At 39.7% G+C, this 13932-nt stretch overlaps 1 protein-coding gene across 2 annotated transcripts in view; it reads left to right on the top strand.

The window, feature by feature from the left end:
• The window catches only part of LOC122668851 (alternative NAD(P)H-ubiquinone oxidoreductase C1, chloroplastic/mitochondrial-like), a 110304-nt gene that overhangs the window by 347 nt on the left and 96025 nt on the right, over positions 1 to 13932 (top strand). For both annotated transcript variants that reach the window (XR_006333922.1, XM_043865406.1), the window contains exon 2: positions 2197 to 2390. Coding sequence is in view for 1 of the 2 variants with exons in the window: in XM_043865406.1 (XP_043721341.1) it covers positions 2197 to 2390 (194 nt within the window). In the remaining variant the exon portion in view is untranslated. The remainder of the gene's footprint in view (positions 1 to 2196; positions 2391 to 13932) is intronic.

Genomic DNA, 13932 nt, shown 5'->3' with positions numbered 1-13932 from the left:
TAGACGTTATTATCATTTTATTTTTTGGGTAGATAGACATTAATTTAATTCATTGATGGGCTTTTAATCAATTCATCACCGGTGGTGGTTCTAGTATTCTGTACATTGCTGCATGATGGGAAGGATATTGACTTCCGAAAGGAGTAGTTTGAAAATCACATTTTGGCTTCATTTTTTGAATTCTTGAGTGGATAGGAGATACCAGTCCTTACAGGAGACAGAAATTTGTGCACGCCTAATTCACTCACCTTTACGCTTTGATCGGATAAGCAATTAGATAATGTGGATGAAATAAGAGGATCCTAACTGAGGATGTGAACCTTGATTTGTCATTGATCAATTTTGGGCCTTTAATTAAGTTCCATAATTATATCGCTCCAAAATTTTATGGGTCATTTTCTAGATACCTTTTTGCTTTGCATTTGATTGCACAAAGCTAAACTGAAATGAAACTAGTTTTTTACAGTTGAGGGAAACAAGTTTTATGTAGAATTCAAGTAGCATATGAGTCTTTCTTATGCCTTTTGCCTTTTTCTGCTCTCCCTTTTTAGACATTAGCTGTTCTATCATTCAGTTTAAATGTCATCACCTTCTAGATACTGATGGGATCTGGTTTTTATATATAAAAAAGGGAGAAGGTTTCCTACACTGCCTATGTGGGGAGGAATCTGCATGCCACACCAATAGGTATTCTTAAAAATGTATTATTTAAAGCAAGTGAAAAAATAATAAAAATTTTGTGTGAGGGAAATTGCACACTGACAGTGTAGCAATCTTTTTCCCATAAAAAAAAGCTGGGATATTGGTAAAAGTGAAACCTATTAGTTGGATGACAACCCTGTGAGTAGGATGTCTTGTTTTGAATTTCAGTTAAATTAAGAGCTTAACAATGGTTGTTTCCAAATCCTAACCACCAATTAGTGAGGATTTTATTTATTTATTTATTTTTGGGGATAGAGAGGATGTTGACATAGTATTCAGTCATGCAAACTAAGTAGCATGCTATTTACTGAGCCTTGTACAATTTTGATTATGATTATGAGGTGTGCACTGAGGCTATTGGAGCTATGATTCTATGTTTGGAGATACTAAAATATGATTTCCTTGCTAGAGCATTTTGTGCTTAAGCCCCAATTCTGCAGGATATGGTGGTTAGCTCCTGCTGCAGTCATATGGTGAATCTTGTGTGAAACCACACCTAGAGACCTCTGAAATTGCGGACAGGGAATCATTGGAATGTTTAATTTTTTTTTTATAAAAATTTCGGGCCTCTAATTGTTACGAGCATAACTTTTAAAAAACAGATTGGACACCAAACTGAAAGGGGTCCAGCTCTGGTTCAATCAAGTTTTGATCAATCAAAGTGTGGTTCTGTAAAATGAATTAAAAAAATGATCAGAAGTTCAAATATATAAGTAGAAAAAAAAGAAGAAGAAAATCATAAAACAAAACATGAGTTTTTCTTTTTTTTTTGGGTGTGGAAAATCAGACAGTTGATTCTGGTTTTAGTTGTAGTCGGTTTTTGCCTGACTGAACCGATAAGGATCAGGTTGTGGTTGAACCAGTTTGAGTGTGTGGTCTAGTGCAGTTGAAACTATGGTTAAGAGTTTAGAGGAATTTTGGGTTCATACTATACTGTCTGAGTTGAAGTGGTAGTATGCTTAGCTGGTCATGTTTGTATTTTCATACTGCAGGGAAGGGTGACTTCTGTTCTTGGATCCATGAAACATGCTCAAGGTTACAAGGACAAGTATCTAAAGTGATATTTAATTATTTATGGTGGTCATTGAGCAAGTATAGTCCCTTTTGCTAGAGTTAAGAGATTTTAATTATTATCACTTTGATTATGGACTATGTACTGAATATCTTAGAATAGAAAGCACTGGATTAACATGCATTTCTTAATTCAAGTCTGGAGCCTGGTAAAGCGAGTTTACTGAATATGCTGACTTGATTGTGCCTAGCTGCTATCCTCCTTTTGTGGTTGTTAGTTTAGGATGTTGCCACTTGCCATCCTAATTATATGTACTTATTCTGTCAGTAATGTGGTGAAGGGATCATAACAAGCTGCTCATCTTATCTTTTTGTACTTCTATCAAGTTTATACAGATTCTTTTCCTTCCTTTTCTTGTTTTTCTGCATTGAGATCATAACAAGCTTCTTTTTTCCTTCCTTATTTGAAATACAATGTGGCAGGAGGGTCAAAAAGTTGGGCTAAATTATTTCCTAGTTCCTCTGGAAGATGTGCAGCCAATCTAATGTTATTCACAAGATTTCCAAGGAAAGGGTTCTCCTGTATTGCATCAGGTACAGCTGGGAATACTGGAGGCATTGTACAGACATCTGAAGGAGAAACAGCAATGCCATCATACAAGTGGCCAGATAAGCAGGTTGGATTGTTATTCTAGTTAAATCTCAAAGTTCAGATTGATACATATGTTCTATATTTTGTTGAACTTTGAAACTTGTTAATGCATGATCATTTGCATACACAGAGAACTTATCTGGATTCTATTTTCTTAATATTTTTTTGTATCAGGAGATTTGTTGAACGGTTTCTGCTTGGAGAAACATTTAGCATGCAAGTGCATATTCATTGTCAGAATGGCATATACATGCAGTCAGTTGGCGATGTTTGAAATGTGTGTTAAATTCAATATGAATCTTTCCCTTGCATGTTCTTATCAGCTAGTTTGTTGGAGCACATAAAGATGTCTTAGATGGCTTGTAGACTAATATTCCTATCTGTTGAAGTGTATCGTGGGTTGTGTTCCATGGAGGTTCCATGGAACAGTGTACCGTGGGATCATGTCTAATAGCTTAGTTGTTATTTCTCTTTCCTATTGTAATTAGACTTATTAGACTTAGGTAGTTGTTTCCTTTCCTTTCATTGTAATAAGTCTTTGGCTCTTGGTAGACTTCCTAGTAAGAGTTGATTCTATTTTATATAGAGGATATAGCAGTTTGCTTTTCCCCTCTCTATCGTGTTCTAGCTCTTCCCCCTCTCTCGGTTTTCTCCTCTCATAGATTTTAGTTTGCTTTCTCCTTGATTTTGTCACATGGTATCAGAGCGATGAAGAAGAAATAGAAAAAGAAAAAAAATGGGTTTATGCTTACTGCGTCGTGGGATTTTTTACTTGAGGCTATTTGCTGCTACTTGTTACTGATCTTTTCTATTCACATAGGAAAAAAAGGGAAATGGCCTAGATCTACTTGATACGAAAGGTAATTACAAAACAAGTAGGTTTGACTTTGTTTTACACTTGCTTTGTCTTGTAAACCTACTTGTTTTGTATTCTTTTTCTTATCTCGTAAATCTAAGAAATTGCCAAAAAAAGGTTATGAGCATTATTTGCAAAGGCTTATCAGTCACAGCTCTATTATTTGATCTCTTCAGTATCGATATTGCCTGGATCTGTTGGGCTTGTGGTTCTTGATCTCTGATTGCCTAAGAAAATTTTCGATTAAGGATATCTTCTTGTTGTTTTAGCCACAGTAATGCCTCTCAGGCTCGAAATCAAGAGAAAACTTGCACAGAGATCAGAAAGAGTAAAATTCGTGGATCTACATCCAACAAACCATGGACTCTTGCAAGCCTTTATTTAGGATCTGTATGCATCTGAAACTACCAGTCCCAGTCCCACCAGTTCCAAAATTCGGCTTTTCGAGACCTTCAAACGTGAGCCCTAACACTGCCTCCCTATTGTGGTATACAACATTACAATCATAACACAGACCCGGTTCTGGTATTTCTGCCATTGACTGTTCCAGTTGATTACGTGATTCTTCAAGTTGAATGGCTTGTTGGATTTGATAGAGATTTGGGTTGAGAACCCATCCCCAAAATTCCAGAATCACAGGAGTTCTAATAGGGGAGTTCTTCTCTTCGTATTGTGGCTGTTTCCAGCTCCTGGTTTACGTCTGGAGGTAGGAGATTACCCCCCCCCCCACAGAATGATATTCTATTGAAGATTCGTTTCCCATATTACTCCTTGTTCCGTTATTCCACTTTATCGTTAACTTTTATTTTACTTCCAAGTTTACCCCTAAGCTATAATTTTTAATACTACATCAAGTTCTTTCTCTTACCCACCAATTTATACCTTGGAAAATCTAATTAATTATAAGTTTGCCATTCCCTTTTACCTACGAAGTACCCCCTTGGACATTGTGGTTAATTATGGGTCTGCCAGTTCTCTTGGTAAGCTTGCACTAAATTACAGATTTTCCATTGGTCTTGTATATTTTCTATTTTATTGCTTTGGTGGGTCTTAGATCAAATTAGTTTTGGGTTGCAATTTTTGAAGATTGGTACTTGCATGGAGTGACGATGTTGTTGCTCTTAATTGGATGTTGCATATTGTTTATATTATATTTGGATATTGGTTCTTTCCTTGCGAAGCCACCATTTTGCTATTGTTATTATTGGAGATTATTTGCTCAGATTTGTTTGAATTTGACCTATTTGGGATTTTATTTGCTGATTTTCGTGATGCTGATTCTTGCTCCCATATGATGATGGGGTATCATTTATTGCATTCTTTGCATTATTTGTCCACATGTAGTGTTACATGTGGGGGAGATTGGAGTTATCATTTGATATTTGAAGATTATCGTTGTTAGTTTCTCTAGTCATCAGCTGAACATTAATATTATTTACTTGTTCGTGTCATTTGCTCGTGTCCTCAGTGACTATTTTCTTATGAAGATGGTTATATTTGTGGTATTCAACAACATGATTCCTACTTCTGGTTCCCAGCAACCTTATGCTGTGTTATTTGGTTTCCAGCAACATTATGCTGCTACTTGTGGTTCGCAACAACCTATTATGCATTTTATCAATGGTCCCCAACAACTTTATGCTGTTACTTGTGGTTCGCAGTAACCTATGCTGCATTTTATCAGTGGTCCCCAACAACCTTATGCTGCTATCAGTGGTTAGCTGTAACCTATATTGCACTTTTATTAGTGGTTCGCAGTAACCTATAAGCACTTATACCAGTGGTTCTCAGAGACCTATGCTGCATTATTATTTATCTGCTTACTACTCGCCTTCCTTGAGAAGGACTTGTGATGTTGCTGTTGCTGCTATGATATTTTGGATTACGATTGGTATTCTCTGCCGCTTATTTAGTTCGTTGCTGTCTGGATTTATTCGACATGAAGATTTTTCTCTACTATTGCTGATGATGATTGGTGTGCCTGAGTTAGTATTCTACCAGAATGAAGTTCTCTCTGTGCTCACTGGCGTTTACAATTGCTATATATGCTCAAGGCTTCTTTGACTGTTAATATCTATTCTTGTTGTTCCAAGCTGGAGCCTTTGATATATCGGGGGGGGGGGGAGTGTTAAAGTACATTATGGGGTTGTGTTCCATGGAGGTTCCGTGGAAGTGTGCTGTGGGATTATGTCTAATAACTTAGTTGTTATTTTTCTTTCCTATTGTAATTAGACTTATTAGACTTAGGTAATTGTTTCTTTACCTTTCATTGTAATAAGTCTTTGGCTCTTAGTAGACTTCCTACTAAGAGCCGGTTCTATTTTGTATAGAGGATATAGCAGTTCACAGTATAGCTATTCTGTCAATCGTGTTCTAGCTCTTCCCCCCTCTCTTCTTCTTTATAGAATCTGGTTTGCTTTCTCCTTGATTTTGTCACAGTATCATTTGTTTTTTGTTTTTTTGTTTGTTTGTTAGTAGTGGTGTTAATGTGAACTTTATTGGATAGATAGGAAAATAAACTGGTGAAACAATATCTTTTCAGATATTTTTTTTAAAACTTTACGGTGGAATGAAACTTACAGAATGGACTGGTTGCATTGAGTCTAAATAAATGTGTGGAAGAGCTGTTTTGAAGCTGAGTTTGGGAAAGCGAAAACAAAAGGCTTATTCTTTTCTATTTTTATTAGTGTTGAAGTATGTACACCAGAATACCGTGGGGGTATTCTGGTCTTTTTCCTTTCTTTATTTTATGTACAGCCTTGTCGGCTATGTTAGGGACAATTCTGTCCATGTAGTTTCAATCTCATATTATAAATATATGGCTTAGGGTCTACCTTAGACCATCTAAGCATTATTCTCTAATTCTAACTCTCTCAACATGGTATCAAAGCAGGTTATAGATTAGGGACCTTCCCCTTCTCGATTTTTTTTTCCCCTTCGATTTTCTTTCTTCTCTTCTTCTTCTTCTTCCTCTAGCTTGATCCCGTTGCTTCCATTCTCCCACTAGGGCAGCACTGATGAGGTGATCTACAGATCCAGATGCTGCACTCAATTACCTCTTTCCATGCTGCAATTTTTTGATTGATAGGGACAACAACTACCTGTCTGCGATATTTGGAACTTCAGTTTTTTGGGATTGCTTCCATCTCTACTACAAGGGACCGATCTTCCTCTTTGAAGACCAAGAACTGCAGCAGGCTCTCTCCTCAGATTCTGTTTCTGTATTCCCTTGCATTCAAGACCTCCGAAGATTGATTTCTCACAAAAACAGGGGTTTTTTCAAAACCCTGACAATTGTCGATCTAGGAGTTTGTGCCTTCTATTGGTTCTGATTTTTTGAGGGCTGGTTCTTCAATTATAAAGACACACTCGACTGCAATTTGAGCTTCAACAGTTCAGTTTTTGGGCCTATTCTTCCCTACATCGATTTCAGCCAAACAGGGTTTTCGTTTTCAAAACCCTAAAAATATCGATCTAGGGGCTACACTTGTCTGCTGCTGCTGATTTTTGGAGATGCATATTCTCACATTGAAAGGGGATTCTCCTCCAATTTTCAGCCCTTAATTTGAAGGATTTCTTGGGTTTCTTATCACCACAGCCCTTCTCTGTGATTTGGGTTTTTTGGCTGCATTATGGGTGACTCTGAAGTCTCTACTGGCACCTCTGCTGTTGATGGGTTTGGTAGGAATGACAACCGTGATCTCCTCCCTAATCCTATCAAACTGGATGAGAGCAATTATTTGATCTGGTCTCGTTCGGCATATTTTACTATTGCTGGCCGTGGGCTTACTGGCTATATTGATGGTATTATTACCATGCCGACTGCCCCTGGCACTCTTTTGACCAGATGGATCTCCAACAATGGTATAGTTATGTCCTATTTGATTGGCTCAATGCAATCAGACCTTGCCAGTGGTTTCCTTCTCCTTGATATAGCCCATCAAATTTGGTCTGCTTGCAAGGAGACATTTGGACAGCTCGAGAATGATGCATAGGTGTATGAACTCCGGAAGAAGGCCAATAATACTACTCAGGGGGAGTTATCTGTCTCCAAATACTATGCTACTTTGCTCAGTCTCTGGCAGCAACTGGACTACTGATGCAGATCCACGTTAACGCAGGAAGAAGAAGAGCAGCCTTTGATTTGCATTGGAGCCTTTTTACTTTTTAGTTCTTCTTATTAGGGTTAAAACAGTCTTTTTATATTTATTTTCTTAAGTTCTCCCTCCACGATTTTAGAGGGATAAGTATTTAGTTGTGTTAGTTGTTCAAACTTATACTCCTATTTAGAGTATAAGTCTATGATGTGTTATGTTTGTGATTAGGATTCAGATTAGGAATTCCCACTCCTAATCTGACTAGGATTGCTTTTAAGTTGCTTATTTGTAAAGTCTTTTGGCCACCCCCTTTTATTATTAATAGCCAATTCGTGGGAGGCTCCCCCACAACTTTAAACATAAAAAAAAATCTCTGTTTTCAGATCAGGAATTGCTGCCTCTGCTCCTCTGCGAGCTTGCATCCTTGTGGACTCAAGGTGGTGAAGGGTGGGTTCTCCTACGACTCCTTGCACTGTGAAGGTCGGAGGTCTCTTCAATATTCAATCTGCTGCTTAGCACCTTCGGACACTGCAACCGTAAGTTACTGACTGTTCTCTTATTCCCTTTGCTTAACCCTAGCTTACAACCCTTCTCTCTTAAACCCTAAAAGCTCCTAAACACTGCCCAGCCCTAATCAACCATCCGAATCACTCCAAACTTCAACCGAACCCTCTCCCCCACCTCTGTGACACTCGGCCAGAAGCTCTTGGCCTGTCTCCCCTTAGAAACCCTAGATCCCTTTATTCCCTTCATTCCCAAAACCCAAAATCCTAACCCTAATAATTCTGAAACCTTATTTCCTATTCAAGCCTAAGTAAAACCTATACCAATAGACCCCTAAAAACCTGCATACCATTACCTAATAAGACCCTAACTCAATCTCCAATTCCTAACCCTAATTTTTGCCCTAATCACCCTAATCTGCCCATTCGGCCAACCTATTACACAACCTGGTCCTAAGTGAGACTTATTTCACCTAGGCTACATCAACTACTTTTCTGATTACGATCCCACTACAGTTGCTGATATCACTGCATATAAGAAGCATCTGGACAAAACTAGGGTGTATGATTTTTTGGCTGGTTTGAACATGGAGTATGACCAGATTCGTGTTCAAGTGTTGAGTCATTCCCCTTTTGCCACACTTGAACAATCCTATGCTTTGGTCTCCTCTGAAGAGAACCGTCGGGCTGCTATGCTCCATCCTCCTGTTACTGACAGATCTGCCCTCTAGTTTACTACTCAGGCTGCCCTTGCACCTGTCGGACATGTTTCTCTTAGTGATTCTACGATAGGGGCTGGTACTTGTGAGCATTGTCACAAGCCTTACCACACCAAAGAGAAGTGTTGGAAACTTCACGGGAAACCAGCTGACTTTGAGGCTAAATGAGCTGCCAAGAAAAAAACAAAAAATAAGGCAAATCACTCTGAATCTGTTGCTACAGCCCCAACTACTGGCACTGGTCTATCCCAGGATGATCTACAGGCTTTCCTACGAGTGCTAAGGTCTTCGCTGCTGCTGCTGCCTCTACTACATCAGCTCCTGCCACCTCTTCTTCTCCTTCAGGTTCACACTTTGCCCGGTCAGGTATTCCATTTGGTGGTCATTGTGCTTCTATAGCTTCCCATCCTTGGATCATAGATTCTGGGGCTACGGATCACATGACCGGTTCCTCTAGCCTGTTCCATCGGTATTCTCCCACTTTTGGGAAAGACAAGGTCAAAGTAGCTGATGGTTCCCTTTCCTCCATATCTGGAAAAGGAATCATCAACTGCACTTCCTCCCTTACTTTGTCTTCGGTTTTGCATATTCCTAATTTTACTACTAACCTTCTTTCCATTAGTAGTCTTACACGTGATCTTAACTATAAAGTGACTTTTTTTCCTTCCCATTGTGTGTTTCAGGATCTGGCCTCTGGGAAGACGATTGGATTGGGTAAAGTGCATGTTGGCTTGTACCTGCTTGATGATGGTCGTCTCACTCCACCCCGGTTACCATCTCCACATTAGAATTCTTTAGTCTCTTATGAAATTTACCAGTGGCACTTTAGATTAGGTCACCCTCCATTAGGAATATTAGCATTTTTATTTCCTACTTTGGTCAAAATATATGATAAGACCGATTTTTTTTTTGTCAGGCTTATGTTTCGTCCAACAGACATGTTCTACTTATTCGATTTCAAATAAAAGGAGTTCTTCACTTTTTCAATTGATACATTCTGATGTTTGGGGCCCTAGTCGTAAAACTTCCCTTTCTGGTCATCGTTGGTTTGTTTATTTTATTGATTGTCATCTAGGCATACATGGGTTTATCTTCTGTACACACCAAGGGTCAAGTTTTTTCCTGTTTTTAGCATTTCCATAAAATGATCCAAACTCAGTTTAGGCTACTCTCAAGGTTTTGAAAAGTGATAATGGCACCGAGAATAAGGAAAACCAATTTCAAAAGTATTTTGCTGATAATGGGATTATTCACCAGACTATTTGTGTTGATACCGCGGCCCAAATTGGTGTGGCTGAAAGGAAGAACCAATACTTGTTGGAAGTGGCCAGGGCGTTGATGTTTTCGCGCCATGTTCCCTCCCAATATTGAGGGGATGTTGTCCTCACTGTGAGTCTGTGACCTATCTCATTAATCGGTTGCCTTCTCGTGTTCTTGACTCCCGCAGTCTGGCTGAACTTTTACATGGAAATTCTACCTTTGTGGTTCCTCCCAAAGTGTTTGGTTGTGTGTGCTATGCCAGAGACACGAAATCTCATGGCAAACTTAACCCTCGTGGGTTGCGGTGTATTTTTTTGGGTTACTTTCCAACCCAGAAAAGGTTATAAGTGTTACCATCCCCCTTCCTGTCGTACTCTGGTCAGTATGGATGTCGTTTTTCATGAACGCCTTTTCTATTATCCATCCCCACATCGTTAGGGGGAGAATTCTGGTTCTAGTGAAGATGTGTTTGTGCTTCCTCCCCTTGAGGTTCCTCCTCTCCCATCTACTTTGGAGCCTACTTTAGCTGCTGCCCAGTCTCTTTTGGAGCCTACTTTTGTAAAATCCACAATAAATTTAAATTTTTGGAACTTGTGTGATTTCAGGTTCCAGTTCCGTGCCGATGCTTGCTTCGATGCTATGGGCTGCATCGGTCGAGGCCTTAGATCAATCCCCCGACACACCTATGGAGGATTCCAGGGAGTCTTCTTCTCAACCTGCCCTTCTGGAGTCAGAGAACCCAAGTGGGGTCCCGCATCTAAGCTACCTGGAGGGCATGCAGAACCTTTCCCTTAACTAAACTCATTGTAAGTATGAAGTTACATATATTTTATTATGTGTGGTATGACCAATTAGAGTTATAGGGGTATTTTGGTCATTTATCCGCTGTGGGACTCACATCCCCAGTGGGGAATCCTATCCGTAGTAATTACCCGTGTTCGGATTATCCCTGATGTCGTCTGACGTCGCTCTATGGTTAGATTATAGCAATAAAAAAAAGATTTCTGGTAATAAACTGATTTGAAAATCAGTTTTAGAAGTAATTTATATTCAAATGACTAGACTACCCCTTAGTGCTTAAGTGCTATATATACATAACAACCTTACTATTCATAAATCACAATTACTAAGAGAGGAGAGCTGAGAATTCGTTCCAGCCTTGGGAAGAAAGAAAAAGGAGAAGAAAAAGAGAAGGAAGGAAAGGAGAAAAAGAGACCTAGAGCTAGGGCTGGGCATTTAAGGCTTGGACTACCATTGAAGCTGGAACTGAGGCTACTATTACCTCTTTGAACTGAATTCAGGTTGGTTCTCTTTTGTTCTCAAGCTATTAGACATGTCTTCTCCCTCTATTCTTTCCTCTTTTCCATTCTAAACCCTTGGCAGCCATGGAAGTCTATAAATCAAGCTTTGGAATTGGGAATTTGACCTATATAAATCTGATTTAGGTTAGAAAAGGTTCAGACATAGTAGGAAATCATGGCTGCCTCCCAAATTGACCCTAAATCTGGTTCCATGAACCAGATTATAGAACCCTAGCTTTCCAATTTGGGTTAAATAACCAAAATCCCCAAATTGATGCTCAATTTTTGAAATTGAATCATTGAATGAGATGACCCACCTTAGAAAATGGGCAATTTCAGAAATTGACAGCTTGCATGTCAAGATCCTTCAAGTACAGACCAAGCCCCCAATTCTGCCCCTTGAACCGGATGCAAAACTAGGGCTGAACCGGTCGTCCGGTTCAGGTGCCTTGTGAATCCGGTTCAGCCAAATTGGACCAAAATACCCTTGACCCCTTGGATTGACCCCTGGCTGTATTCTGATCCCCAAAGCTTGGTATTTTTTGCTGTTTAGGGACTGTTTCAGCCTGTTCTTCGCTGATCTTGTCTGTGTTGCTGGGATAGTTGGAGGATAGTTGTTTAAACCTGATCTACAGATTCAGGTAAGGGAATTTTGACTTATTTTATGGCTGTTTCTTACTTAATTCTTGTTTATTTTGTGTGCCATGTCATGTTTCATCAACAATACACTGTTCATGTAGTTTCTTAGCGTATTTTTCTTTTGCATTAGTTTGCATGTGATTCTAGGCTGCATTGGCATTGATATTTATTGTTACTGTTCAATTGATGAAAGTGAAGTACTGTTTATTCTTACAACTCAGCTATCCATACATGTTTCTTCATGCATAGATTGCACTGGGCTAGGTTGAAATATCATAACCCAGTACTACGCCCTTTACCAACAGGGGGTGAGATGTTGGACAACCCGTGGTACAGCCGAAGGGTATGCCGGGGTACCATTTACTGTCCCATGTTAGCGTGTGTATTCCGCTGTGGGAACAAACAGTAGGGTTGGTCATTGGGGGTCTGTTGGGTTAGCTGCTTGGTGATATGCTTTCTTGGCGGGTCCTCACCGTGGTAGAATGGTTTCGCTCGGGTGACCGAAGTCTGGTTATGTGTTTCCGGGACCGAGGTTAGCATCTACCACAGTAGTACTTGAACCTCATGAGACTTAGTATTTATGGTAGGTGCATGCTAAACTAGAACATGCATCATGTTTATTGTGTTTGATTTGCATGCATTCCCTTATTGGGCTCAGTCGAGAGCTCACCCTCGTGGATCCTTATTATTTTTATAGATGAGGCTACTGTCGCTGTTGCTTGTATTTCTGTGGGGACTCCTTCTGTTCGGGATTCTCCTGTTGACCGTGGAGTTGATACTTTTGTACTGGTGGAGCATCGTGCTCCTGTGATGATTGCTCGTTCTCCTGATCTCTCAGATTGATCAGGCTTCTTCTTCCCTTTTTTTTGTTATATCACTTTTGTAGTACCTATTGTATATAATCTTTTTGAGTTAGTATTACATCTTTTGTGAACCACTATTGTAACCCTGCTGTACATGAATGTTCATATATAAAAATAACTGTTATCACTAGTTTCCCTTAATTATGTCTTACGTCTTATTAAATTGCTTCCGTTGCACTTTGATTCAGTATATTGTGAATGAAACTGCGAATAGAGAATTGCATTGTGATCTTGGTTGGATGTCTAGGACATCCTGTCACACTTGGCCCTATTAAACCGGGCCGGGGTGTGACAACTTTGGCTGCTGCCCAGCCACCTTTGGAGCCTATTTTGGCTGCTGCCCCATCTCCTGCGGCTGCTGCCCCTTCTTCTGCAGGGATTCCTTTACAAGGGGAGCTTGTAGAAAATAATGATGGTCATGTTCCTAGTCAGGGGGAGTTGACTCTAGTCTAGAGAACCATCAGTGAGTTTCAGAAGAGAATTGACAACTCGGATGTTATCACCTACCAAAAGAGATGCTCCAAAAAAGGGCAGCATCAATCCACTGTGGCACCAATACCTATCTAATTGCCGGCTCAGGATCCAGATCCTCCTCCTACTGGTGAGACCTCTCCTTCCGAACTATCTATTGCTCATCACAAAGGTACTAGGACTTGCACCCTACATCCCGTTTCTTGCTTTGTTTCTTATAGTTCTCTTTCTCCGTTTTTTCGTGCATTTGTGTCTTCTCTTTCTTCTGTTTCTATTCTTAAACATTGGTAGGAAGCTTATGCAAATGGAAAGTGGAAGGTAGCATGTTAGAAGAAATGAGAGCCTTGAAAAAAATTAATACCTGGGATCTTGTTGATCTTCCTCCAGGGAAAAAACCAGTGGGATGTAAATGGGTGTTTGTGGTTAAACAGAAGGTTGATGGGACTGTGGATCGATATAAGGCATGTCTGGTTGCAAAAGGCTTCACTCAGACATATGGGATTGACTACCAGGAGACCTTTACTCCTATTGCAAAGTTGAATACAGTTCGGATTTTGCTATCTTGTGCAGTCAATCTTGGATGGGATCTACAACAGCTGGATGTGAAGAATGCCTTCCTAAATGGAGAATTTGGTGAGGAGGTGTACATGGATATTCCACCAGGGTTTTCTTGTGACAGTAATCAAAGTAAAGTGTGTAAATTGAAGCGAGCACTTTATAGGTTGAAGCAGTTACCTAGAGCATGGTTTGGTCGGTTTCACAAGACCATGATTTCTGTGGGCTATAACTAGAGTAATGCTGATCACACTCTCTTTATAAATTCACTGTTCTTATAGTCTATGTGGATGACATTGTGGT

The sequence above is a fragment of the Telopea speciosissima genome, chromosome 7, assembly GCF_018873765.1.
Source record: "Telopea speciosissima isolate NSW1024214 ecotype Mountain lineage chromosome 7, Tspe_v1, whole genome shotgun sequence".
NCBI lineage: Eukaryota > Viridiplantae > Streptophyta > Magnoliopsida > Proteales > Proteaceae > Telopea > Telopea speciosissima.
The sequence above is the reverse complement of the archived record's forward strand: the minus strand, read 5'-3'. Positions and strand labels throughout refer to the sequence as shown.